The 26,516-nt window shown below is 39.1% G+C and overlaps 1 protein-coding gene across 1 annotated transcript in view; it reads left to right on the top strand.

The window, feature by feature from the left end:
* The window catches only part of TNNI3K (TNNI3 interacting kinase), a 617,968-nt gene that overhangs the window by 170,740 nt on the left and 420,712 nt on the right, over positions 1-26,516 (top strand). The window contains exons 10-13 of the mRNA XM_006902367.1: positions 3,138-3,232; positions 4,832-4,998; positions 6,846-6,884; positions 19,330-19,369. Coding sequence (XP_006902429.1) covers positions 3,138-3,232; positions 4,832-4,998; positions 6,846-6,884; positions 19,330-19,369 — 341 coding nt within the window. The remainder of the gene's footprint in view (positions 1-3,137; positions 3,233-4,831; positions 4,999-6,845; positions 6,885-19,329; positions 19,370-26,516) is intronic.

Below are 26,516 nucleotides of genomic sequence, written 5' to 3'. Positions count from 1 at the left end.
GGATTGATTCAGTGACTGGGATAATCGGTATGGGAGTGTCAGAGACAGTGCGACTGGCACAGGTCAGAGCAGAGTTTAGGGCTGTTGTACATAGGGTCGCTATGAGTCGTAAGCGACTCGATGGCGCATAACAACAACGAAAACAGATAGATGGAGAAGAGTTTGAGGTTGTTAACAATTTTAGCTTGCATGGCTCTACATTCAACATTCTTAGCACCAGCAGTTAAGAAATAAAAAAAATTAATTTCTCTCGTGAGGGCTGTTGTCAGAGACCTCTCAAAAGTGCTGAAGAGCAACGATGTAATCTAGAGACTAAGTTGCACCTGATTTAGGCCATGATCTTTGCAATGACTTACTATGCATCAGAGAATTGGACAATGACCAAGAATGACAGAATAAGAATTGATGCCTTTGAGTTGTGGTGCTGGAGAAATGTTGAACATACCATGGGCTGCCAAGAGAACAAACAGGTTTATTCTAGAGAGGGTAAAACCATACTGCTCCTTTGAGGCAAGGACTTTGAAGCTTTGTCTCACACACTTTGGGCACATGACCAAGAAGGACCTGTCCCTGAAGAATGACATCATGCTTGAGGGGACAACACTGGAGAGGAAGACCCTGGATAAGATGTATTGACACGGTAACAGAGATAATCAGTGTAGATGTGTCAGACACAGTGAGACTGGCTCAGGAAAGAGCAGAGTTCTGAGTTATTGTACACAGGGTCACTATGAGTTACAAGTGACTCAATGGCACATAACAACAACAACAATTTCAACAAATCTAGTTGTAAAATTCATCTGTGTTGTTGTTCAGTGCCTTCATGTTGCCCATGACTCAGTGACTCTATGAACAACAGATCTGAAGCTTGTCTTATCCTGTGCCATCCTCATGATTCCTGATATATTCAAGCCTAATGTTGTAGTCATTATGTTGAGGTTCTTTCCCTCTTTTACTGACTCTCTACCTTTTCAAGCATTAATCTATAGCAGCGTTATTTTTAGTCTTATACTAATTTTTTCCACCAAAACCTACCTTCTAACTTGAAAGAGCTGACCGTGAGCAATCTTCTACTGCTTGTAATTATGTACTTACATAAACATTATTTCACTTGAGAATATCAGTAACACTATGACACAGGCAGAGAAGTTATAACTGATTATTATGTTATAAGCAGTAAAACTAAAACTCAAGGGATTCTCTGGAATCTCTTGGCTTGTGAATAATAGGCATAGTAGTTCAATCTGGATTGTTACTGGATCACCAGTGTTCTTTATAAAAAAAGGTAAAGTAGAGAAAGAGAAAGAGAGAGAGTGATCAGCTGGCCCAGTGAAGAGAAAACGATGTGACCAAGACAAAGGTGGGTGACTTTTATTTTGCGGCCCTCAGGACAGTCTTTAATTGTTTTTGTTCAGACATTCCTCTAGGTTGTATAGCCCTGGTGTACAAGTTGCCGTCCCCATGGTCACTTGTTGTTGCTGTGAGGCTGAACCCTGTGACACGGATGTGTCAAATTCATTAATGGTTGGCTACCCAATGCGGACTGAGAGTGGGGTGGAGCTCCCTGATTAAACAAGTGTGGAAGGAGGAGTGGCATTCACTTCCATAATAGCTTGCCTCTGGAAACCCTATGAACTTGGAGAGAGGATGAAAGGCATCCAAGCGTCAAGGACTCTCCTTCATAGTGTCGCTATGAGTCGCCTGCGACTCGACGACACTTAACAACAACAGTCAGATCTTACTCACTGACCAAGAAAATAATAAAAAAGACCACAAACACTTTTATGAGAAATAGTTTCAGATTTTTGTGCCTATATTTCAACAAATCTCTCAGGATTGCCTTGAATTTTATCATTTTATTGTAATTCCTAGGTACTACTATAAAAATCTCAAACATTTCTTGAAATATTTAAAGTTTTCCCTTACTGAATAAGACAATTATTATAAAAACAGAAGCGCAATTAGTAAAACATGTATGGGGACCCAAGGTGGGGAGCGGTGGGAGCAGAAGAGTAAGAATGGGTAGGAGTGAAACCACAGAGTTGCATGTTTTGGTGGGTGGAAGGAGGGAGTAAAAGAAATCGGGAAGATCCAGTTAGCACATGAAAGGACAAGGTGGGAGTCGTCTAATGATGATTAATTTTTAAAAATGCTGGACAATGAATGACTAGGGATGATAGAAGGAGAGTTGATGCCTTTGTGCTTTGGTGCTGGAGAAGAGTATTGAATATACCTGGACTGGTAGGAGAACAAACAGGTTAATCCCGGAGAGGGTGAAGCCAGGCTACTCTTTGAAGGCAAGGATTCTGAGGCTTTGTCTGCCATACTTTGGACATGTTGCCAGGTGGGACCAGTCCCTTGGATAGGTCCGTTATGCTTGGGAAGGTGGAGGGACAGCACAGGAGAGGAAGACCCTCGATGAGATGGATTGATTCCATCACTGGGGTAATGGGGATAGGCATGTCAGAGCCAGTGAGATTGGCGAGGGATAGAGCAGGGTTTAGGGCTGTTGTACATAGGGTCGCTATAGGTCGCAAATGTCTTGACGGCACATAACAACAACAACAAGGAATGGGAATGATTGTATAAAACACAATGTGAATGAAGAATAGTGTGAAATACAATGTATACCAACTTTGTAAACAAAACATCATAAAACAAAAATTAAAAAGAAATCATTAAATCTCAGGTGAAATGCTTAATAAGGAAATAGTAGATTTAAAGGGCTCTGTTCTTTCATGTGAGGACTTTAAGAATTGACTACTTCACTGGTACATTGAGGGAGGTCTGGAGGCTTAGTCATAAGAATTTGAACTGCTAAAACCAAACGCATTCTGTTTGAATCCACCAACTACTCTCAAGAAGAAAGATGTGCAATCTCCTCCTGCGTGATTCAGTGTTTCTGAAAACCTGTTGGAGGGTCAGGTAAGATTTAGTTGATTTTTTACTCAATAACACATTATAATAGCAACATTCATACATTTTTCTTTATTATGAAAATACTTTGCTTATTTTTCATTACCTCGTTCTGCCCCCCCCCCTTCTCTTAGACACTCTAACATACACAGCAGCATCTTGGTGAGTTCATCTGAATGAATCATGGTAGTCTATCTTCTTTGTGTTGTAATTTTTTGCAGTGCTTGTACTTATGGCAAAGACATTGACCTGGTGAAATTTCTTCTTGATCAGAATGTTCTAAGTATCAACCACCAAGGAAGAGATGGGCACACTGGTAAGAACATCCCACACTTTATGATGTAAATCATCTCTCAGGGACAATGCTGTGAAGAGAGGAGGAAATACCCCTCTGCTGTGGAGTTAATTTCAACTCATCTCCCCGTACAACAAACTAGAACTACCTCGGTGATGTTTGCAAGACAATACATCTTTAATGAGCAGCCTATCTCTTCTTTCCCCATTAACTGGTTGATGGGTTCAGACTGTTGATTGTTCATTAAGCAGCTTAGTACTCATTGTACCATCAGGGTTCCTTCAAGCCAACTAATAACTCACTGCCACTGAATTGTCTGCATTACTCAACATTTCTGTAAGATAGAATAAAACTGTCCATAGATTTTCCAAAGCTCTAACTCTTTATAGAAGCACTGCCTCATGTTTCTCCTTTAGAATGACTGGTAGGTGCAAACATCTGACCTTTTCACTAGGAATTGAATGTCTTTCTACAGCGTCAGCAGTGCTTTTCAAATCCTGTAAGAATGGGAAGTTCATAAAATGGAATAATTTAGAATTGATGATACATGATGATGACACAAAAAACACCGTTGTTTTGACTTTTGCTCAATTTCTTTGTATCCTTTTTATTGCTGAGAGGAATGATAATGTTGTTGTTAGATACCACTGAATTGAGTACAACTCATAACAACCCTATGATCAATGGCTCGGAAACCTGTCCTTTTTTTTGTGCCATCTTCATTTTCCCTGATACACTTGAGTGCACTGCTTCAGTCACTGTGTCAATTGCTTCAGTCACTGTGTTAATTCATCTCATTGGTGGTCCTTCTCTCTTTCACTGACCCATCACTTTGTCAATTTTGGTGTTCCTTTCCAGAAAATGGACCCTCCTAAAAACATGTCCAAAGTATGAGAGATGAAACTTCTGCATCTTTGCCTCTAAGGAGCACTCTGGCTGTGCTTTCGCCAACATAGATCTATTTATTCTTTTGATAATCCATTAGGCATGCACTACTTTTCTCTAACACTGTAGCTCAAAGGCATAAATTCTTTTCTGCCATCTTTATTCACTCTTTAGCTCTCAGATGCATAGCAAGTGACTGAAAAGACCAGTAATCTGTAGTAAATTGCACTGCTAACCCAAAGGCCATGGTTCTCTGGCGGTTTCAATCCATTAGTCACTTCACAGGAGAAAGATGGGCCGTCTGCTCCCATTCTGATTTACAGTCTCAGAAAGCTGATGGATGGTCAGTGTGTACTGGCAACAGCTCAACAGCAGTGAGTGAGTGATCTTTATGGTCACAGCAAAGACAAACTGATTGCATCACCCTACCCTCAGAGAAATAGAGTGTTCGTTCTTTTTTTGTGTAAATATATTTTATCTTAATACTTTTATAGTAAGTATGCAAATGCTAGAAATTTTAGTCATGTGAGAATTCCTGTAAAGAATTTATTAGAATAAAAGACATCTTTGGCATAAGGTATTACCTTATTTATTCAAAAATAAAATTAATTATTTATCAAGAAAATAAATTGTCACTTTAGGCTACTAGCAATGATACTATTATGTAGTGATGATTGTCTTTTGGAAGTTGAAATTCAATTTTTCTTTTTCTTTCTTTTGTTCTTTCTATCATAGGACTACACTCTGCTTGTTACCACGGTCACATCCGCCTGGTTCAGTTCTTACTGGATAATGGAGCTGATATGAATCTGGTAGCTTGTGATCCCAGCAGGTCTAGTGGCGAAAAAGATGAGCAGACATGTTTGATGTGGGCTTATGAAAAAGGTATATTTTTAATCATCGTGCCTCTGTAGTGATACACTGAACTGTGTGCATAGATTATTTCAATGCATCAATAATTCCTTTGCTTTCATGACTTGTATACTCCCACTTCCTCTGTAGATTGTGTTTAAGCCTCTAGGGACTAGGATCAAAGAGTCCAATAGACCATCATTAGAGAAGGCAACTAACTCCTGACTGCACATGAGCTGAAGGCATTCTCTGTATTTGCACTTTGAAATGGGAATGGGCTATCTCAGTTTTAGGTACTAAAGGGGGAAAAAATGATGACAGGTAATGAAGGGAGTGCATTTAGTTACTTCTTTGACTAGACTTAGAGCTATTCTTCATATTTTATGTGGAAAATTTAGATGTAGACACAAATGAAAAAATGAAACAAAATAAATGCAAATGGGAAAATGGGAAAGGAATTAAATTTAATTCTACTCACAATGCTTGCACTGGGAAAATAGGAGAAATTCAGAAGTTTGTGTTTAACTCTGCCCTTAAACGAGTTCCAAATATTAGGAGCTCAGGCTCTATGTGAGAACATTTAGGCTTAAATCAAGGCATGTATATGTTCTTTGATCTTTTCCAATTTACATAAGCTTCCTGAGTTACAGTGTCTTCACTTGAAAAATGTGAATGTTAACAATTCCTGCTTTATGTTGTTGTTGTTTACCGTAGAGTCATAGCAGACTCATAGCTGACCCTCTATCGGCTATTCAGAGCCAGCTAATCACACAGGAGAAGGTTGCTCACCCTTCTTCCATGGAGCAGCTGGTGGCCTCAAACCACGTCCCTCCTGCTTTATATGACTGTAAAATTAAGTGAGATGATATGTGTAGAGGGGAACAATAACTAGAATAAATCAATACTTTCTTTGTACTTCTGATACCATCAGTCAGGAAATCAAAAGATGGATTGCTTTGGGGAAGTGTGCTGTTAGGGACCTCTCCAAAGTCCTAAAGAGTAATGATGTTAGTCTAGGGATTAAAGTGTGCCTAATTCAAACCATGATGTTTGCTATTACTTGCTGTGCATCAATGACTAAAAATAACAGAATAATTGATGCCTTTGAGTTGTGCTGCTGGAGAAGAGTATTGACATGGATTGCTAAGAAAAGGGGAAAAAAAGAGGTCTGTCTTTCTTGGGGAGGGTTAAACCAAGTCCCTCCTTAGAGGCAAGGATTTTGAACCTTTGTGTCACATACTTTGGGTGTGACAGGATGGATCAATCCTTGGAGAAGAATATCATGCTTGGAAAGGTGGAGGGGACAGAGAAGGAGAGGAAGACCCCAGATGAGATGGATTGACACAGCAACTGGAGTTATGGGGGTAGTTGTGTCAGAGACATTGAGGGCACCTTCAGAACAGGGCTGTGGTTTTCAATAGAAAAGAATGTGAAGGCATCTTGCTGTTATTTAGAAATGTTTTAACTCTCAAGTGAGGTACATACTATTGAAATATAATACACAAATACTGTAAACTATGGCAGAAATTTAAGGATCTTTGTAAATTTTGAAACATTCGTTAGTTATTTAGGATGTTTAGATTACATTGTCGTTGTTATGTGCCATCAAGTTGGAACTGACCCATTGCTGACCCTCCAGTGGGTTTTCAGAGGCAGTTAATCGCACAGGATGAGATTGCCTATTCCTCTACTGTGGAACAGCTGGTAAGAAAATAGTTTTGCTAACTTTAATGCTGGAATCCTAGAAGGCCATATTGCACAGGGCAATTACAGTACTGGAAGATTTTCTAAGCTGGCCCAGCTGGTCTGAATGCTTTTCTGCCTGAAGTAGAATCTGAAAGTCCATAATGAGAGGACGGATGGAGCTTAATGATTGGAAACAAGGTCCTGTTATAAGCATATAGTCAAGCACGTGGAAAAGTTAAGGTCAGAGCTAGTTGAGTACACGTTAAGAGACATTAGTGAAGGAGTTAAACATAAGTCTGTAATAATTATTTAAAACTTAAATAGTATATGAAAATGCACACTCTCACACATTTGCTAATGTTGTGGTATACAAGTCAATAACTTCACAAACAGAACATACTTAAAGACTAAATGAGAAAACTAGGTGCTGTCAGCATCTAGACGCCCATATATATAATCTTACGATCTATACCCCAAAAGGGTAGACATTCGTTTCTTGTGGTAGACCTTAGTTTTGGTTTTCCCCCACAGTTTAATATAATGGGAATGCTGTGATATACTCAGTGCTTTGTGTCCAGCTTTTGTTGTCCAACTATTCCTGAGAGCTATCCATATTGTTGCAGATAGGTATAGGTTGCTTGTACTTACTGATACACAGTATGTTGCTTTATGACTCTGCTATCATATTTATATACAATTCTACTATTCATGGGCATCTGGATAGTTTACAATTTTTGGTCATTAAGAATAATGCTGCTATCAGCATTCATAAGCATGATCTTTTATAGATACATTGATTCACTTCTGTTAGATACAAAGGTTCTACTTTGTATAAAAAATATAATCTAGGTGACTCTCTATTTGAATATAAAATTTTACATATTTTGCCGTCTCAGGAGGCCTTATTGAGTTCTCCTTATCAACACAGTGAATTTATTCAGGTGATTCACAGACAGCATCTCTCAAGAAATTACAGTTTCAAAGGAAGACTGTTTACAAAGCATTAGTCTTCCGGAAGGCAGCTCAGAAATAGCAGCTGAAGCTAGACTTCACAGAAGTTGGTTTTGTTTGTTTTCAGTTGATTGAGAGTGATAGTTGAAAGTAGTTTTTATTTTTACTTATTTATTGTGTGTGTGTGTAATTCTATATTTTATGAAACAATCGATCATTGTACATGCTCCTAAGATTTCCTACCATACAATAAATAGCAACAACAAAAATCTTCTCGCTTAGGGGACTTGCCCACTGGTCTCCAAAACATATGCCATATTTGTCACCCTTATTTGTTCAACTAATGCGCCAGGCATCAGTGCTGCATTTCATTATTGCTATGAATTTTAACAAGTTGAATGTTAGCACCCAGGAGACAGATGGATGTTTTGCATATGTTCTAGGGCAAATCAAGTCAAACCAACAAAATTAAATTGTTGCAGTTTTTCTCTGGGTGGAGAAATGTTGCATTGTTTTCATGTACTCTGGGAGGATGGAGATGGCCTTGTTACTATATTGTCAACACTGCACAATGTCTGTTTGGTTTGCATAGACATGCTCTCTTTTTTCTTCAGAAAAGCAGTCAGCACATTAATTGATGTGGCATACAGAGTTTCCCTGAACAATTTGGAGATGTTCAGGAACCAAGAAAACTTCACTTTGAATTTTCCCGTTAAGATCAGAATAAAGTAGGATGGTCCCTATTATGGTTTGTCTTGGTCTGAATCCTCTCCTTATAAGCATAAACAGCAAGGAACTTCATAACTATCATGACTAATATATTTGAAAGAAAGACTATTTAGGGAAGTGTCTAATTCGAATCGTTCATTTTAGTCATCTACCCTTTGCCATATTTGACCATTGATCTCAGCCAAATTTTCCACCTCTTTCACAACAAATTTTTACGTGGCTCCTCTTCTTCTATTCTGATGTAACGCATAAATGGATATTCTGAGTACAGGAAGGTTGTTTATATTCTCTTTTGGAAATATTTCAAAGTTAAAAAAGAAAAAAGGAAAAGTTTACTCATCATGGTATCCTGTGGAATCAAATAGGGGGGAAAATATTCTATTTACATAGCCCTTTTAACCTAAAGGGGACTCAACCAATCTTGGAAATAATTTTTTTTCTGGTGACCCCGAATCAATGTACAATGCTATCAGTTAAGTTTCAATATTTCTATGCCAAGCTGCCCTGAGCTCCAATTTTACAGTGTTTCCTCTCCCTGAACCCCCCTTATTTTTTCTACTATTCCATCTAAAAGTGTAGCGATAGCTGTCTCACTCACTTGGATTTGTTCTGCCCTTTCCCTAGGGTACAAAGGACTTCTATGAATCAATTTAAATTGGCCAGAAGAAATAGCTAGCAGCCTGCTTATGTTCAAATCCTCTGCCCTAATCACCGGTATGGAAAAACCATTGAAAAGACCTCCACATAATCTTACATCCATTGCATTAAAGATGAAACTGCCGAATTGAAAAGATCTCAGCCAATTAGAATTGAACACATTGCTCAATAGTGTGTCTGGCAGTTATATTTGAAAAGGCTCCCTTTGACAAAGAAAAGCACTCCTTTTTGTCAGGCTGTTTAGGGTCAGAAAATAACCCAAAGTAGAAGCAGAACTAAAAACTTCTTATTTGCTTCAGTACTGACACCAGTTAAAGTAATTTACAGAGGCTCCTATCCCAATATCTAATTACCCAGAATACAATATTTGTATACAGCAGAACTACTCTAATCCACTGTGACAGGGAGCTGAAGTTAGAGAATTAGTGAGTAAGTAGGCAAAAACAATAAAAAACAAGGCTCCTGTTCCATGATATATACTTCGTTCATTCTTTTTGACAAGTGTAGTATGGTGTGAATTATTTATAGTAAATGTACTATAGTGTATTCTGTAAAAGTAATGAAGTCTTACAGTCATCAGTTTCCACTGTTTTCAGCCAGTAAAAAATAACTGAAGAATGAGAGCGGAGGAGAAGGAAGAATGAATTCATTAAATGTTTCAATAAATTTTCACCAACAGATAGTTACCTCCCAAGAATCTTCTATATTGAATTAAAATTTGATTGGAGTTGAATTACCTAGTTTATTCAACCAAATTTTGTTAACTAAACTGGTCTGAGGATAAGAGGAAGTATTTCAAAATGAACCACTAGATCAGTGAGTGATTTTGTGTATATTATCTTTTCTTCATGTTCATCTGTAATTTACAATGAAATTAGGTAAAGTAATATTAGCTCATTGGCACCAAAGAAACTTTCATTCTTACAGAGAAGATAACATGAAAAAACACCTTTTTAGAATTATATTTGTGCAAGAAGTCTTGCCTCTTAAAATGACTTGTAAAAAAGAGCTTGTGCTTATTAAGCACCTGTTATGTAATGAAGCTCTAATGGCCTAGTGGTGAGGAATTGTACCGCCAACCCAAAAGTACATGATTCAAATCCATTAGCTTATAAAGACAAAGATTCTCACCACTGGACCAATTGGCAGCATCAGGATAGAGAGTGAAGAAATTAAGATTGTCAACAACTTTAGTCTGTTTGACTCCATGGTCAACACTCTTGACACCAACAGCCAGGAAGTCAACAAACCATATTACGATGGGAAAGTCTGCTGTTAGGGACCTCTCCAGGGTACTGAAGAGCAATGGTGTCACTCTGGAGCCTAAGGTGTGTCTGATACAGTCTACGGTCTTTGCAATCACTTGTTATGCATCAGAGAGTTGGATGATTAGGAAGGATAGAAGGAGAATTGATGCCTTTGAGCTGCGGTGCTGGAGAAGAGTATTGAATATACCATGGACTGCCAAGGAAACAAACAGATTCATCCTGGAGAGGGTTAAAACAGGTTGCTCCTTGGAGACAAGGATTCTGGGACTTCATCTGACATACTTTGGACATGTTGTAAGGAAGGACAGGTCCATGGAGAGGGACATCATGCTTGGGAGGGTAGAGGGATGGTGCAAGAGGGGAAGACCCTCCATGAGGTGGATCGATTCAGTGACTGGGGCAATCAGGATGGGTGTGTCAGAGGCAGTGCAATTGGCACAGGATAAAGCAGGGTTTAGGGCTGTCGTACAAAGGGTCGCTATGAGTCGCAAGTGACTCGACAGCACATAAAAACAACAAGGGAGAAGATGAACAGTCTCCTCCAATGTGATCAACTCTCTCTGAAAACCCACTAGTTGGTCAGATATGAATTAGTTTACTGGAAAGTACAAATGATTAACATTCTTGACTGCTGATCACTAACTAGGAATGATGGAAGGAGAGTTGATGCCTTTGAGCTGTGGTGCTGGAGAAGAGTATTGAATATACCATGGACTGCTAGGAGAACAAACAAGTTCATCCTGGTGAGGGTGAAGCCAGGCTGCTCCTTAGAAGCAAGGATTGTGAAGCTTTGTCTGACATACTTTGGACATGTCGCAAGGAGGGACCAGTCCTTGGAGATGGACTTCATGCTTGGGAGGGTAAAGGGACAGCGCAGGAGAGGAAGATCCTCAATAAAATGGATTAATTCCATCACTGGGGTAATGGGAATAGGTGTGTAGGAGACAATAAGATTGGCACCAGATAGAGCATGGTTTAGGGCTGTTGTACATAGGGTTGCTATGAGTCACAAGTGGCTCAATAGCACATAACAACAACAATAATCAAAAGTTTAGAGTTTAAGCCACCAGAATTGCTTAACATGAAGGTCTTGGCAACAACTTCTGAAAATTTAACCATTTAAAACCCTGTGACCTTAGTTCTACTTTAATGCACATAGGATACCAAAGTCAGAAAAAAAAATGCAATAATTATTTGGGATAATTATATGTGAATGTACTTATACATGTATACATGATTTATATGTCTCTGTGTATGTGGAATAAATTAAATGCTTTCTCTAAGGAATATACAGTTTGGTATACTATAATGCAGTTATCAAAACAATCATATGTTTCAGAGAGCTCTGGTGGCCTAGAGGCAAGAAGCTGCACTATTGTTGTTGCTGTTAAGTGTCATCGAGTTGTAGACAACTCATAACGATCCTATGAATGAAAGACCTGAACGCTTGTATAATTTTCATCGCTTCTCCACATTCATAGAGTTTCTGAAGGCAAGCTATTTCAGAAGTGGAAAGTGCCACTCCTGCTTCCAAGCTGCACTACAATCCCACAAACATCAGGTTCGAGGCCACCAGCTGCTCTGAGGGAGAAGGATGGGAAATCTCCTCCCATTCAATTATTGCCTCTGAAAACCTGCCAGAGGGTCAGTTCTGACTTGATGGTACACAACTACAACAACAAGATGTTGCCAAAACAATTCTGTATTTCTATTACTGCTACAGAGTTTGAGACGTAAAGCAAATAAGTCACACTTGACCAAGCCCCATATCTATTAGTGGAGGGCTAGAACAAATCAACGATTCATCTTAACTGAAATCACTCAAATTAGGCCATATAAAATAACATTTCATGATTTTTCCTCCTCAAACCTCTCCTCACATTCATTCAGAGTCCTGTTTATGTTATCTTATAGTTATATTTTTAATCTAATCTTTTCTCTATTTTTACTATTAATGTTTTCCTTTAGACCATTGTCTCATGACCACATCCTTTTTGTCTTAAGAATCTTTTGAAAACGTTTTCTAATTGGAATTTCAGAAATGTATTTAAAGTGCAAATTCAAGTTCTTATTACCTATTCTACAATCAGTCACATCTAAATCCAGATGCCATACTTGTTATGTCGTGACCTTGTGGGGTTATTTAACATCTCTCAAGCTTTATCTTCATATGTAAAACTGGGAAGTTAATAGCTACACTACTTTGAAGAAGATTCCGACTCATATGTGAAAAGCTTGGCCTACAACAGATTCTCAATAAAAATGATGGTAGCTACTATCATTAAGAAGAGGGCAGAGGTTCGATAAAGCTTTCTATAACTTCAAATTCTATGTTCTTTCTTAATTTACAACATGCTTTACTGTCCAGTAAGAAATAATATGATATATTAGAACGATGTTCAGCAATATAAACCCTCTGGTGAATTGTTTATATCCCTGCCAAAGACCACTGGACAAATGTAGCATATAAAAAGCACTTGCAAAAAATATTGATATTTCTTATTTATGGCTCAAGTAATGTTATTAATTTTTAAATCTCAGGACTGAAGCAATATATGAGAATTTTAGAAAATCACTAATCAAAATAATAAAATAATTCCAGGCCATTATTCTAATATATGTGATTGCATGTAAACATATAAACAAGGTTTTAAAATTTCACCACAAACTGAGAAGCCCCCCCAATACTATAATACTTTTCATAACACTGTAAAAGAAGAATCAAAGAATTTGCAGCTATATTTTTAAACCATTACATCAACTGACTAGTTGGACGTCTGAGGGTCATGTAAAACTCAACAATTCCAAGAGTAAATTCAGTTTCTTTTGTCCTTATTAATCTGTTTTTCCCATTGAGTCTAAATACTCACTTTATTGCTTAATGGCATTACCAGCCACTTAGTCCTTCTAATCAGATAATTTGAAATGATTCTTGACTACTTTTCTCCTCTAAAACCAACTGCTCTTAATATTTAGTAAATTCTAAAGATCTTATTTTTTGTGTTAAGTACATTTTAATTTATTCTGCTCACTTTATTTTCATTATTAGCATTTTGCACAGTCAATGAAACATAGACATTCTTCTGGTACTTGCTGCTTTCAGCCAAGATCCATTTAACATTAGCTGTAATATAACTAGTACCACAGCCTCTTCTAAACACAGCCTGCACATCTGGAAGTTTTCTGTTGATGTGCTGTTCTAGTAATTTTTGGATAATTTTCAGCATAGTCTTGCTTGCATGTGATATTAATGATATTGTTTAATAAGTTCCACACTCTGTTGGATCATCTTTCTTGGGAATGGGAACAAATATCTATCTCTTCCAGTCAGCTGGCCAGGTGGTTGTCCTCCAGATTTCTTGGCACAACTTAATGAGCACTTACAGGGCAGCATCCGCCTGTTGAAATATGTCAATTGGTATGCTGACAATTCCTAGAGCCTTGTTTCTTGCCAATTCTTTCAGAGCAACTTGAACATCTTTCTTCATTGCCACAGGCTCTTGCTCATTTATTATTTCATGAAATTCTCTGTGTCAGGCAATTTCTTCTGTACAGTGACTCTGTATAGTCCTTCCATCTTCTTTTAATGCCTTTTGGATCATTTAATATTCTGTCAAAAGCATCCTTAAGTATTGTAACTCATGGCTTTAATTTTTTCTTCAATTCCTTCTGCTTAAGAAATGCTGAGTTGGGCCTTTTTATTTTCTGATTTTTGTCTTCTCAGGTTACCCTTTGAAATCTTCTGTTCACCTCCTTAATTTCTTGATTTCTCAACAAACTATGGCTGACTCTGAGGAGAATGGGAATCCCAGAATATTTGATTCTGCTCATGTGAAGCCTATACTTGGACCAGGAGGCAGTGGTCAGAACAGAACAAAGGAGACATTGTATGGTTCAAAACCAGGAAGGGTGTATGCCAAGGATATATTCTGTTTCCATACCTTTTCAATCTATATGCAGAACATACCATCTTGGAGGGTGGGCTGTGTGAGGAGGAATGTGGCTTCAGCATTGGAGGAAGATTCATAAACAACCTGCGTTATAAAGATGACACAACTGTGCTTCCTGAAACTGAGGAGGACCTGAATTGCTGCAGAAGGTCAAGGACTGCAGCCATCAATGTGGATTGAAGCTGAACATCAAGAAAACAAAGATTCTCACCACTGGGTTGAATGACAGAATCATGACAGATGGTGAAGAGATTGAAATTATTAACAGCTTTAGTTGCTTGGCTCCACAATCGAGAATCTTGGTACCAGCAGCCAGGAAATCAAGAGACAAATTGGAAACGTCAGCCGTCGGGGACCTCTCCAGAGTACTGGACAGCAACAACGTCAGTGTGGAGTCTAAAGTGTGCCTGATCCAGGTCATAGTCTTCACGATTGCTTGCTATGCATAAGAGAATTGGACAATGACTGGGGATGATATAAAGAGAACTGATTCCTCTGAGCTGTGATGCTGGAGAAGAGTGTAGAATGTACCATGGTCTGCCAGGAGAATAAACAGGTTTGTCCTAGAGAGGGTGAAAGCAAGCTGTTCCTTGGAAGCAAGGATTCTGAGGCTTCAACTGACATACTTGGGCATGTTGCAAGGAGGGACCAGTCTTTGGAGAGAGGGACTTACGCTTGTAAGGGTGGAGGGACAGAGAAAGAAAAGGCGACCATTGATGAGATGGATTGATACAGTTACTGTGGTAATGAGGGTAGGTGTGTCAGAGACATAAAGTTGGCACAGGGTAGAACAAGTTTCAGGGTTGTACATAGGGTCAATATGAGTCGCATGCGACTCAATGGCACATAACAACAGCAACAATTAGGATTGGTATTTCTTTTGATTCACTTTAATAGTATAATAACTGCTCATTTTTTTGTCTTAAGCCATTTTTAATGTTTTCCCACCATAGACCCAATGGTTGTTATGTGCCATTGATCTGACTATGACTTATAGTGACCTCTCTAAATTATGATGTCGAACCTTGCCCTATCCTGAGCAAAGCTTACCATCTCTGACACACTTAATCCCATTACTACAGTTACTATGTCAGTCCATCTCATCAATGATCTTTATCTTGGGCTGACCATCCATCCATCTTTCCAAGCATGATATTCTTCTCCAAGGACTGGTTTCTGATAACATGCTCAAAGTTTGTAAGGTGGAGTTTCACCATCCCTGCCTCCAAGGAGCCCCTAGGTTTCACTTTATGCAGGACAGACCTGTTTGTTCTCTTGTCTGTCCGCAGGATATCAATACTCTTCTTTGTCATTACAACCTAAAGGCATTAATTTTTCTGCCATATTTGGTTATAGTCCAGCTTTCAGATGCATAACAACTAATTGAAATGACCATACTTTGGATCAGATATACCTTACTTAGTCTTTAGGCTGGCATCATTGCTCTATAGCACTCTGGAGAGATCCTTAAAAGCAAGTTTTCCTAATGTAACTCATCTGTTGAAGTGATTTCCTAGTAGTGATTGTCGGGATAAGTAAGATGAAATCCTTAACAATTTTAATTCTTTCTCTATCACAATACTGCTCGTTGGCAGGATTTTTATTCTTTCATGATGAGAGTCAACCTATATTGAAGGCTATGGTCTTGACCTTCTTCAGTAAGTGCTTCAAGTCTCCTTACCTTCAACAGGCAAGGTCATATCATCTGCATAACACAGGTTGTTGATGAGTATTTCTCCAATCCTGATGCCTTCTTAGTAAAGTCCAGCTCTTCACATGGTGGCCTGGTGGTAAGGTGTCATGTTGCCACAGGCACATGATTCGCACCCACAAGCTGTTCCAAGGGAAAAGATGGGGGGGGGGGAATCCCAAACCTCTTGTGCAGTATATAATCTTTGAAAACCCATGAGAAGTCAGCTCTGAGTTGGCTCTTACTTAACAGTACATAACAGCAACAGGGGCATGAAGTTACATATTCCCAGAGATAGGTTTAAATGCTCACAGCTGAAAATCTTTCCCTGACAGTCTGTTACTTACAGAAAGTGTGTCAGCTTGTTCTTATGATATGCAAAGCCCTCTATGTTTGTGTTCTTCCTACCTCTTGAGCCTCATATCATCTGTAATATGAGTGAACCCATCCCTACAATTCGTATCCCCTTTTCTAACTAGATCACATGCATTCATTGGTTGACTTTATGCTGCTTATATTAAAAGCTTCATATCATTAGCACATTGAGACTTCACATACCTATCAGTAAGCATCTAATCACATCCCTATTGTTGTTGTTATGTGCCATTGAGTCATCCATGGCTCATAGCAACCATATACAATAGATCTGAGTCCTACCCTATTGTGAGTCACTGTCATTGACTCCACCACACCTTATCCTGTTACCCCATTTACCATATCAGTCCATTTCACCTGGAATCTTCCTCTCCTACTCTGTCCCTCCACGTTTCCAAGCATGATGTACCTCTCTAAGAAATGGTCCCTCCTGGTCATGTGCCCAAAATATGTGAAACAGAGCTTCAAAATCCTAACCTCCAAAGAGAAACTTAGTTTCAGTCTTTCCAAGATAGACCTGCTTGTTCACCTAGTGGTTCAGGTTATGTTCAATACTCTTCTCTAGCACCAAAATTCAAAGGCATCCTTAGTCATTGTCCAGGTCCCTGACGCCTAGCAAGTCATTGTGTCTACAACGGCCTGGATCAGATGCACCTTAGTCCCTAGACATTATTGCTCTTTAGCACTTTGGAGAGGTCCCTAACAGAAGACTTCTCCAATGCAAATTGGTCTGTTGATTTCCTGACTGCTGTGCCAAGAGTGTTGATTGTGGAGCTGAGCAAGCTGAAATTATTAACAACTTGAATCTCTTCTTGATCCATCATGGTGCTCCCAATTGGTCCAGTGATGGAAATCTTTGTCTTCTTGATGTTAAACTTTAATTCATATTGAAGACTACTTGACCTTCTTGAATCCCTATTACATGATAATTTTAAAAAAATATCTCTTCATTGAAAAAAAAAACACAAAAACAAACCTCAACAATATTGCTGTTGAATTGGAACCAATTTGTAGTTGTTCTTTCAGCAGTTTTTTGAGGAGCTATAAATCACATGGGATATTTCTGATTTTTTTTCTCCCTCATAAGGCCTCTAATGGATTCAAACTGGCAAAGAGGCACTGCTATTCATGTAAATGCATATTTTCAAGACTTTCCTTATGAAATCTTCTTTTCCTCTCCCCTCTTTACTTTCAAAATTGTATTTATCATTTCCCTTTGACAGCTTTCCCTGATTGCATAGCCTAGACTACTTTTTCTTTAATGTTTAATTGTGTTCTTTGCAAATCTGTACTTTTGCATCTATATTTCATATAGAAACACAAATCAAATTGTAAATTTCTTAAAATGGACACTGAGTTATTAATCTTTGTTCCAAAAATTTTAATACATTGACTGACAGATGTTCAATGTATTATTGTTGAGGAAATAGAGAATAGGCACATAATTTAACCATAGTTTGTTCTATAGACCACTAAATTGCATCTGTTGAGTGAAAATATAGTAATTTACTAGTATTCTGTTCTTTCTATACCTATTTCTAGAAATAGAATCAATTTCTTATTAATATTGTTGAATTGAGTATGACTCAGCTATCCAATGAACAGCAGATCTGAGACCTGTCCTTTCTTGTGGCAACTTTACAAACTCACTCAAACCCATTTCTTTAATCACTGTGTCAATTCACCTATTTCAGAGTCTTCCTTTCCTTTGTCAACCCTCCAATACCTCTCCTTTGTCAAACCTCCAGTGCCTCCCAAAATATGCCGGAGGAAGCTTCAGAATCCTTGCCTCCAAGGAGCTGACTAGTCTCACCCTTTCTAGGATGAACTTGTTTGTTCTCCTAGCAGTCTATGGTATATTCAATACTCTTCTCCAGCACCACAGCTCAAAGGCATCAATGCTCCTTCTATCATCCTAGTCATTGTCCACCTTTCTGATGCATAACAAGTAATTGCAAAAACCATGGGATTGATCAGGCACACCTTAGTCTCTAGACTGACATCATTGCTCTTCAGTACTTTGGATGACATAGTTGACAGTTGTTATCTTTTCTCTATCTTTCATAGTGTTGTCTAAGGTCCAATGGTGATAATTTTTGTTTCCTTGATGTTGATATGGAATCCATATTGAAGGCTTTAAGCTTTGTTCCTCTCTAGCAAGTACTTACATCCTACTCACTTTCAGCTAGCAAAGTTGTATCATCAGAGCAACAGTTAGATGTGTATGTTAACTATTGTTGTGTACCATTGAGTAAGAACTGACCCACTTCTGAACCTCCAACAGGTTTTCAGATACAGTATATCACATGGGAAGAGACTGACCATTTTTCTCCAGTCAAACAGCTGGTGGATTTAAACCACATGTCTTTGGGATTGTACCACAACTTCTTACCACTAGGCCACCATACCTCTCTATATTAACTACACACACACATACACACACACACACACACACACACACAAATACACACACTATAAAAGGAGCAAAGGTAGTGTGGAGGAGGCCAAACCCAACCACAATTAACTCCACAAAAAGAAACTGTCTCAATCAATAATATACTCAAAGGCTTTTGACAGTGTGGATCACAACAGGCTGTGGCTGATTCTGAGAAGAACGGGAATCCCAGAAGATTTCGCTCATGCGAAACCTATGTTTGAACCAAGAGGCAGTCATCAGAACAGAGCAAGGAGACACTACATGGTTCATAATTGGGAAGGGTGTCTACCAGGGATGAATTCTGTCTCCATAGCTTTTCAATCTCTCTGCAGAACAGATCATCTGGGATGCTGGGCTGTACAAGAAGAAATATGTAATCAGGAATGGTGAAAGATTTGTCAACAACCTGCGTTATGGAAATGAAACAACCCTGATAGTGGAAACTGAGGAGGATCTGAAGCACTTTCTGCAGAAGGTCAAGGGCCACAGCCTTCAGTATGAATTGAGGCTCAATATCAAGAAAGCATAGGTTCTCACCACTGGGCCAGGTGTCAGCATTATTATGTATGGTGAGAGATTGAGATAGTTAACAGTTTTCGTTTACTTGGCTCCACAGCCAGCACTCTTGGTACCAGCAGCCAGGAAATCAAGAGACAAATTGCATTGGGGAAGTCAGCTGTCAGGGACCTCACAAAGTACTGAAGAGCAATGATGCCAAGCTGGAGACTAAGGTGTGCTTGATCCAGGCCATAGTCTTTGCAATTGCATGCTATGTATCAGAAAGCTGGATAGTGACTAGGGATGATAGAAAGATAATTGATGCCTTTGAGCTGTGGTGCTGCAGAAGAGTGTTGAATATACCATTGGCTGCTAGGAGAACAAACAGATTTATCCTGGAGAGGGTGAAGCTGGGTTACTCCTTGGGGCAAGGATTCTGAAGCTTTATCCGGCATACTTTGGGCATGTTGCAAGGAGGGGACCAGTTCTTGGAGAAGGACATCATGTTTGGGAAAGTGGAAGGACAGTGCAGGAGAGGAAGACCATCAATGAGACGGATCAATTCAATGAGTGGGGTAATGAGAGTGGGTGTAGCAGAGACAATGAGCTTGGCACAGGATAGACCAGGGTTTAGGGCTCTTGCACATAGGGTCTCCATGAGTTGCAAGTGACTCAAAGGCACATAACAACAACAACTAAACAAATAGCTACAAGGTCAGACATGACCCCCACGCTCCTGCATCTTTTTCTACTAATAACTGAGCCCAATGTTCATTGCAAATTTACTCACAGACTTTACTCACAATGGTGGGGTTTATTAGGGAAATAGGTTGCAGAATGGAAAAGGGAAAGGTTATCATATAGTAAAAGTCCAGGCTTACTGAACAGCAGCTCCAAGCCAGATTAACAGCAAGACAATTCTTCAATTAGTTCAGACAACTTCTCAGTCAACAAGTAAAAGTCCATGTTCGGTTCAGCAGCACAAATGCAAGAAGCCTCTGGTTTCCTCAATCATCCAGCAAACTTTGTCTCACAGTAATGACAACTCAGCTATTCCTTCAATTCTCCAGTAATCAGAAGCTTTAACTCTGGCTCTGTCCCTAGGATTCTGTCAGACTATACCTCCCCAAAGTCTCTGCATAGTCTGACCGGCTTTCCCTCTATGTTGTCTCCATAGTTATTGATGATGCAGAATATGCTGATCAACAGTGAATGATATGTCTGCAGGTGAGGCAGTTGGAGACTATGCCTCTGGAGAAGGCATTTTCAAAAATTCTAACACCACACACTCACACTCACACCAGCACTCAACACTCACTTACTCTCACTGACATAGAGTCAGTTCTGAGTCATAAGAAACCTTCATTGTGTTTCTAAGGCTGTAAATCTTAATAAGAGGAGACTGACATTTCTTCGTGCAGCTGCTAGTGAGTTGAACTGTCAGTAACTCAATCTTTGGGCATCAGCACCATGTTGTTAAATGCCATCAAGTCATAGATGACTCATCGTGACCCTATGAATGAAAGACCTGAACACTTGTATAACTTTCATCGTTTTTCCAAGTTCAAAGGGCTTCCAGAGGCAAGTTATTTCAGAAATGGATGCCACTCCTGCTTCCAAGCTTGTTTTAATCAAGGAGCTCCACCAAACACTGTCCACCATAGGTAGCCATTATCGCATTTGACACATCAGTGTCACATTGTTCAACAATCACAGTAACCATGAGTTACCTCTGTACAGCAAATGGACAGACCAGTGTTATTCCACTTAGAAGAATGTTTGACCAAAATCAATTAAAACCAGGCCTGAAGGCTGCAGGCTGGAGAGTCTAACTGCATTTTAAACTTAGGCAAGGTTCAAACTCAGTGAGCTCCATCATTTCACATTCCTCCATAATCAAGAATTCTTATTGGCTCTCCCCACCCAAAAACACCTGGGAGCATTCCGTTGCTTCCCCAATGTCCTCCTATTCTGATGCCACATGTTTCTTCATATAGTGCAACTTCTTGAATTATTTGTTCAGCATATAGACGGAATATGCTTGTGGAAAGGTTCAAGTGTTAATAAACATCTTTCTGGATTTTAATCCATTGTATATTCCCCTGCTCTGTTTGCATAACAGCTTCTGGATTTAGGTATAGCTTGCATGTTGTTGTTATTGACTGATTACCATCGAGTCATGAATGACTCATAGCAACTTCATGAACAAAAGACCTGAGGGCTTTCTATAACTATAGTTTCTCCAAGTTCATAGGGTTTCTAGAGACATGTAGTTTAGGAAGTGGATGCCATTTCTGCTTCCCACTAAACACTGTCCAACAGGAACAGTTATTATGACTTTTGAAACCCCAGTGGTAAAAGTTTGAGCATCACAGAAACCCAGATAACCTCAGCACAGCAAATTGACAGAAGAGTGCTAATATTCAATTTAATAGTCAGAGTGTTCGCAATAATATTCTGAAATGCCACTTATACATTGTGTTGTTGTGTACTATAGAGTTGGAACCGACCCATAGCTGACCCTCCAACAGCTTTTCAGAGGCAGTTAATTGCACAGAGGGTGATTTCTCATCTTTCTCCCAGAGAGCAGCTGGAGTTCTTGAACCACATGCCTTCAGGATTGCAGTGCAGCTTCTTGCAACTAGGCCACTAGAATTATTTTCCTCTAGTGGAAATATTTTTCCTCTCCACTTTTACTTTATCAACTTTTTTTAAAAGATAGGTAGTTCTCCAAAGGATTATCTGAATTTTCCAAATGGTCAATATATATTTGCACATTCCTACCACCCTGTATTTTTTTTCTTCCCTAGAGTTTGTGTAAATGATATTTCAGTGAACATTTGTATACCTATTCAATGTTTCTTTTTTCCACTGACAGTGCTAATTACAAGAGTAGAGTGCATTTCTATTTCAGCAATCTACCTCTTGTGCCTAAAGGCATTCTTTTTACCCATTCATTCATTCATTCAACAAAAACTTATTACTCAGTTAATAAATAGAGTCAGTGTTCTCAGAAATGGATAAGGCAGGGAGTAAAATAGACATGTCTCTGCTCTTAATTAGTTTTTATTTCTAAAAGAAGAGGCAGAGCATAAACATGAAAACATAAAATGTTATATTTTGGTCAGTGATAATAATACTAAAAAAGGAAGGGCAATGGGAAGAACAAATTTCAAGGGCCTTATTTAAAACTGAGAAGTCACGGAATGCATCTTTGGGAAGATGCTTTTCAGTTGGTTTCTCAATAAATATTTATGGAAGGAAAAGAAAGCAGAATGGGAAATTATGGTGTTTATGTTCACTTTATACAAGATTTTGTTTTGTTTTACTCATCCTCCCTTAGACGTAGCCTTCTTTTAAAAAGTCTTGGAATTTTAATGTCTTTGATATGGATGCCAGGCTATACCTAATCAACATGTTCAGTGAAATGATGTGGTAGCTATGTAGTAGGTGCTACTATTGTGCAATATCTACTGATCTATTCCTTTGACACTCAATAACCTCAGGGGTAAAAGACATTATATAGATTTGCATCATCCAAGACGCTGGGCTTTACGAGGAGGAATGTGGTATCAGGATTGGTGGAAGAATCATCAACAACCTGCGTTATGCAGATGACACGACCCTGCTTGCTGAAACTGAGGAGGACCTGAAGCGCTTGCTGCAGAAGGTCAAGGATTGCAGTTTTTAATATGGATTGAAGCTCAACGTCAATAGAACAAAGATTCACACCACTGGGCCAATTGGCAGCATCAGTATGGATGGTGAAGAGATGGAGATAGTTAACAGTTTTCGTTGACTTGGACCCACAGTCAACACTCTTGGTAGCAGCAGCCAGAACATCAAGAGATGACTTGCCTTGGGAAAGTCATGCTGGAGACTAAGGTGCGCCTGATCCAGACTATAGTCTTTGCAATTACATGCTATGCATTGGAGAATTGGACAGTGAATAGGGATGATAGAAGGAGAATTGATACCTTTGAGCTGTTGTGCTGGAGAAGAGTGTTGAATATACCATGGAGTGCTAGGAGAACAAAAAGCTTTTCCTAGAGAAGGTGAAGTGGAATGCTCCTTGGAGTCAAGGATTCTGAAGCTTCGTCTGACATACTTTGGGCATGCTGCAAGGAGGGACTGGTTCTTGGAGAGGAACATCATGTTTGGGAGAGTGGAAGGACAGCACAGGAGAAGAAGACCCTCGATGAGATGGATCGATTCTGTGAGTGGAGTGGTGGGAATGAGTGTTTGAGATAGTGAGGTTGGCACAGGATAGAGCGGTGTTTAGGACTCTTGTACACAGGGACTCTATGAGTCGCAAGTGACTCAATGGCACATAACAACAATGAGACCCTCAATGAAAATTTTGAATGTGCTATATAGAAATGATAGAGGAACCTAACAAGCTGTTCACTGGATGCAACAGAAATACAAAGCAACAGCAAGAAGAAAGTGAAGTATTTCTTGTTTATTGTTACCTCTAGTAGCTACCCTGAATGTAAGGCATGAACCAAGCTTAGATTCTTGCTAGTGTAAACCAGATTATGTTATCACAGGACCCCTAGTAAAGGGATGTGTTTGGGAAGCTCCTGATGCTAGGTTAAGTTTAGATTCTTGCTTGCTAACCATTAATATAGCTTCCAGGCTCAGAGTCATTTAAAAAAAAAAATGTTATGCTGAAATCAAATGAGGAAGAAAGCTGATCCTCAACGGAGAGTGAAAAGATTGAAGAAGGCGGTGTCAAGGAACATGGCCCAACAGGGTGAAACCTTTAAGTAGTTACTATTAAATGGAGTGAATAAAACAAATATTGATAGGGCAAACAAAAGGTGGAAAAAACAGAAGCGCGAAGGGACTTGTCCCAGCAGAATAGAAACCTTTAGAAGTTTACTAAAAAATGGAATGAATAAGGGAGATATTGATGAAGTTGAAACAAAGGTCTTGCTACAGGACCATTTGAGGTTAGTTGATTCTATAGGGTCCCCTGCTGGCCCTCTCAACTTTAAAGGACCATAAACAAGCCTGTTCAATTCATTTCAGGAATGTTTAAAAAAACCTAAAAGGCAAAGATGACAATGAGAAATCTAACCTGGAATTTTCAGAGACTGTTCCAGCTGTTCAGTCAAGATAAAGATGATGAAGTACTGTGTGTCTTGGTTCAACTTCATGCTGGTGACCCAAGACCTCATGCTTACGAATTGATAAAATCGTCAGGAAGCGGGAAAGAGACTTTTCTGGGGCTCTTTTACAAAGGCAAAAATATTGAATGATTTCAAAATCTACCAGTGAAATATTCACTGGGACTAAAATTAGAGTGGTTGGATATCCAGGCTGTTTCCATGTTCTTGCGATGATGAATAATGCTGCTATGAACATTAGTGCACAAGCTTGCATTTGAGCTTCAGTTCTCATTTTCTTGGGGTAAATTCCAAGCAACGAAATATATGGGTCATATGAAATTTCCAAGTTCAACTTTTTGAAGAAGCACCAAACTGCCTTCCAAAGTGGTTGTAACATTGTACAATCCCACCAACAATGTAAAAGAGTTCCTACCCAACTACATCCTCTCCAACATTATTACATCGTCTCCTGTTAAAATTCACAACTGCCACTGGAATGAGATGGTATCAGCCCAGAAGTCCAACCATAAACAAATGGATAAAGAGGTTGTGGTATATTCATATAATGGAATACTATGCAGCACACAGGAGCAATCATTTTGTAAATTACTATCTAACTTGGGAGGGACTGGAGAGCATTATGCTGAGTGAACTAACTCAATCCCACAAGGACAAGTATTGCATAAGGGTGGGTTGCAGGAAATGGGAAGGATCTTCTGTGAAAAACAGTATATTCAAACTTTGTCTACAAAAAATTTTTAAAATAAAACAACAACAACAAAGATTAGAGTGAAGGAGCTCTGGTGGTGTTGTGGTTAAAGATTTCTGTTTCTAAGAAAATGTTTAGTAGCATCTTCAAGCCATCAGATGCTCTGTGTGCAAGTAATGAGGTAGTCTGCTCCCATAAAGATTTACAGCATTGGATACATCATGGATGGTTCTGCTCAGTTTTATAGCAGCGATTATGAGTCAGAATCAACTTGATGGCAATGGACTCAATTTTGGGTAAAAGTTACACTTCGAGGAGATTTTTTATGAAATTAAGCTGTTCAATTAAATAAAAATTGACATTTTAATAGGTTTTGTGTGAAAGGTTATTACAGTGTATTATTAGAATAGAATGGCTGACAGGATATTTCTCACATCTTACAGTGTTTTTAAAATATGAACTGTGGGAATTGTCCTCAGTCAAGTTTCCTGTTCTGGAAGCTGGACTACTGGTATGAACAAAGTCACTGGGCACTAGTAGTGTGTGGGATATTGAGTGGAAATTGTCAAACACCCATAAATGCCAGTGAGCCACAATTTAGGGAAAACTCTGGTAATAATAGTGCATAGAGAGTTATACTGCAAACTCAAAGATTGTGCCGTTCTGCTGGTTTGAATTCATGAGTTGCTCCATGAGAAAAGTTGTATCATTTCCTCCTGTTCAATTTACATTTTCTAAAACCTACTGAAGAGTTAGCTATGAATCAATTCTCTCTCAATACCAAAAAGTAATATAATTTTATGAAACAGAAGGCATGTTAAGATGATATACAGGCTAAAGTTATTTGAAAATAATAAATGGGAACCTGTTCTTAATAACGCAGAAGACATAGTATTGGTATGGACAAATGCACTGAACACTGGTCATGTATGGATATTTATTGGGGCATATGCTAAAACGTGATTGTGCTGGTCAGCCACAATCGTTAATGTTTTAGACAAAAAGTTCTATGCAAGAGCGAATAATTACCTGGTTATAGACTTTGATTGAAGCATCAAAGGAGTACAAAGGAGTATAAAGATTTACTGCACCAAAAAGAATTGGCCAACACTGAAATATTTCAGGAAGCAGCAGATGATAAAGAACCAATAGAAATTCAAGTAGAAGTTCGAGACAAGTTAGAACAGTGAGGCAGTGAGGTGGGGGTGAGCGTGTGTGGGAGTGGGAATGGAGGTGAGGGCCAGCTACAGCCTTAGTGAAGCTGTGAGAAAGTGAGCAATTGCACGAAGACCCAGGGCCTAGTGGCAAAGCCTGGATCTCAGAGAGGAGAAAGGAGGCAGCTCCCCGCATCTTGAGGCCCTTTACCTTCCCTACTCTTCTGACTTCCTGCCCCCACCTCACCCTTCAGCCAACTGAGATGTCCTCGGCGTCCCCCACTGGGCTAGGTGATATGTGAGCTAGGGAGAAGCCACTGAGCCAGTCAAATAAGTTGTTGTTGTTGTTG

The sequence above is a fragment of the Elephantulus edwardii genome, unplaced genomic scaffold (assembly GCF_000299155.1).
Source record: "Elephantulus edwardii isolate Elephantulus edwardi_28Jun2011 unplaced genomic scaffold, EleEdw1.0 scaffold00398, whole genome shotgun sequence".
In the NCBI taxonomy this organism is placed as follows: Eukaryota; Metazoa; Chordata; class Mammalia; order Macroscelidea; family Macroscelididae; genus Elephantulus; species Elephantulus edwardii.
Note: the sequence above shows the minus strand (reverse complement) of the source record. Positions and strands in the feature narration are given on the sequence as shown.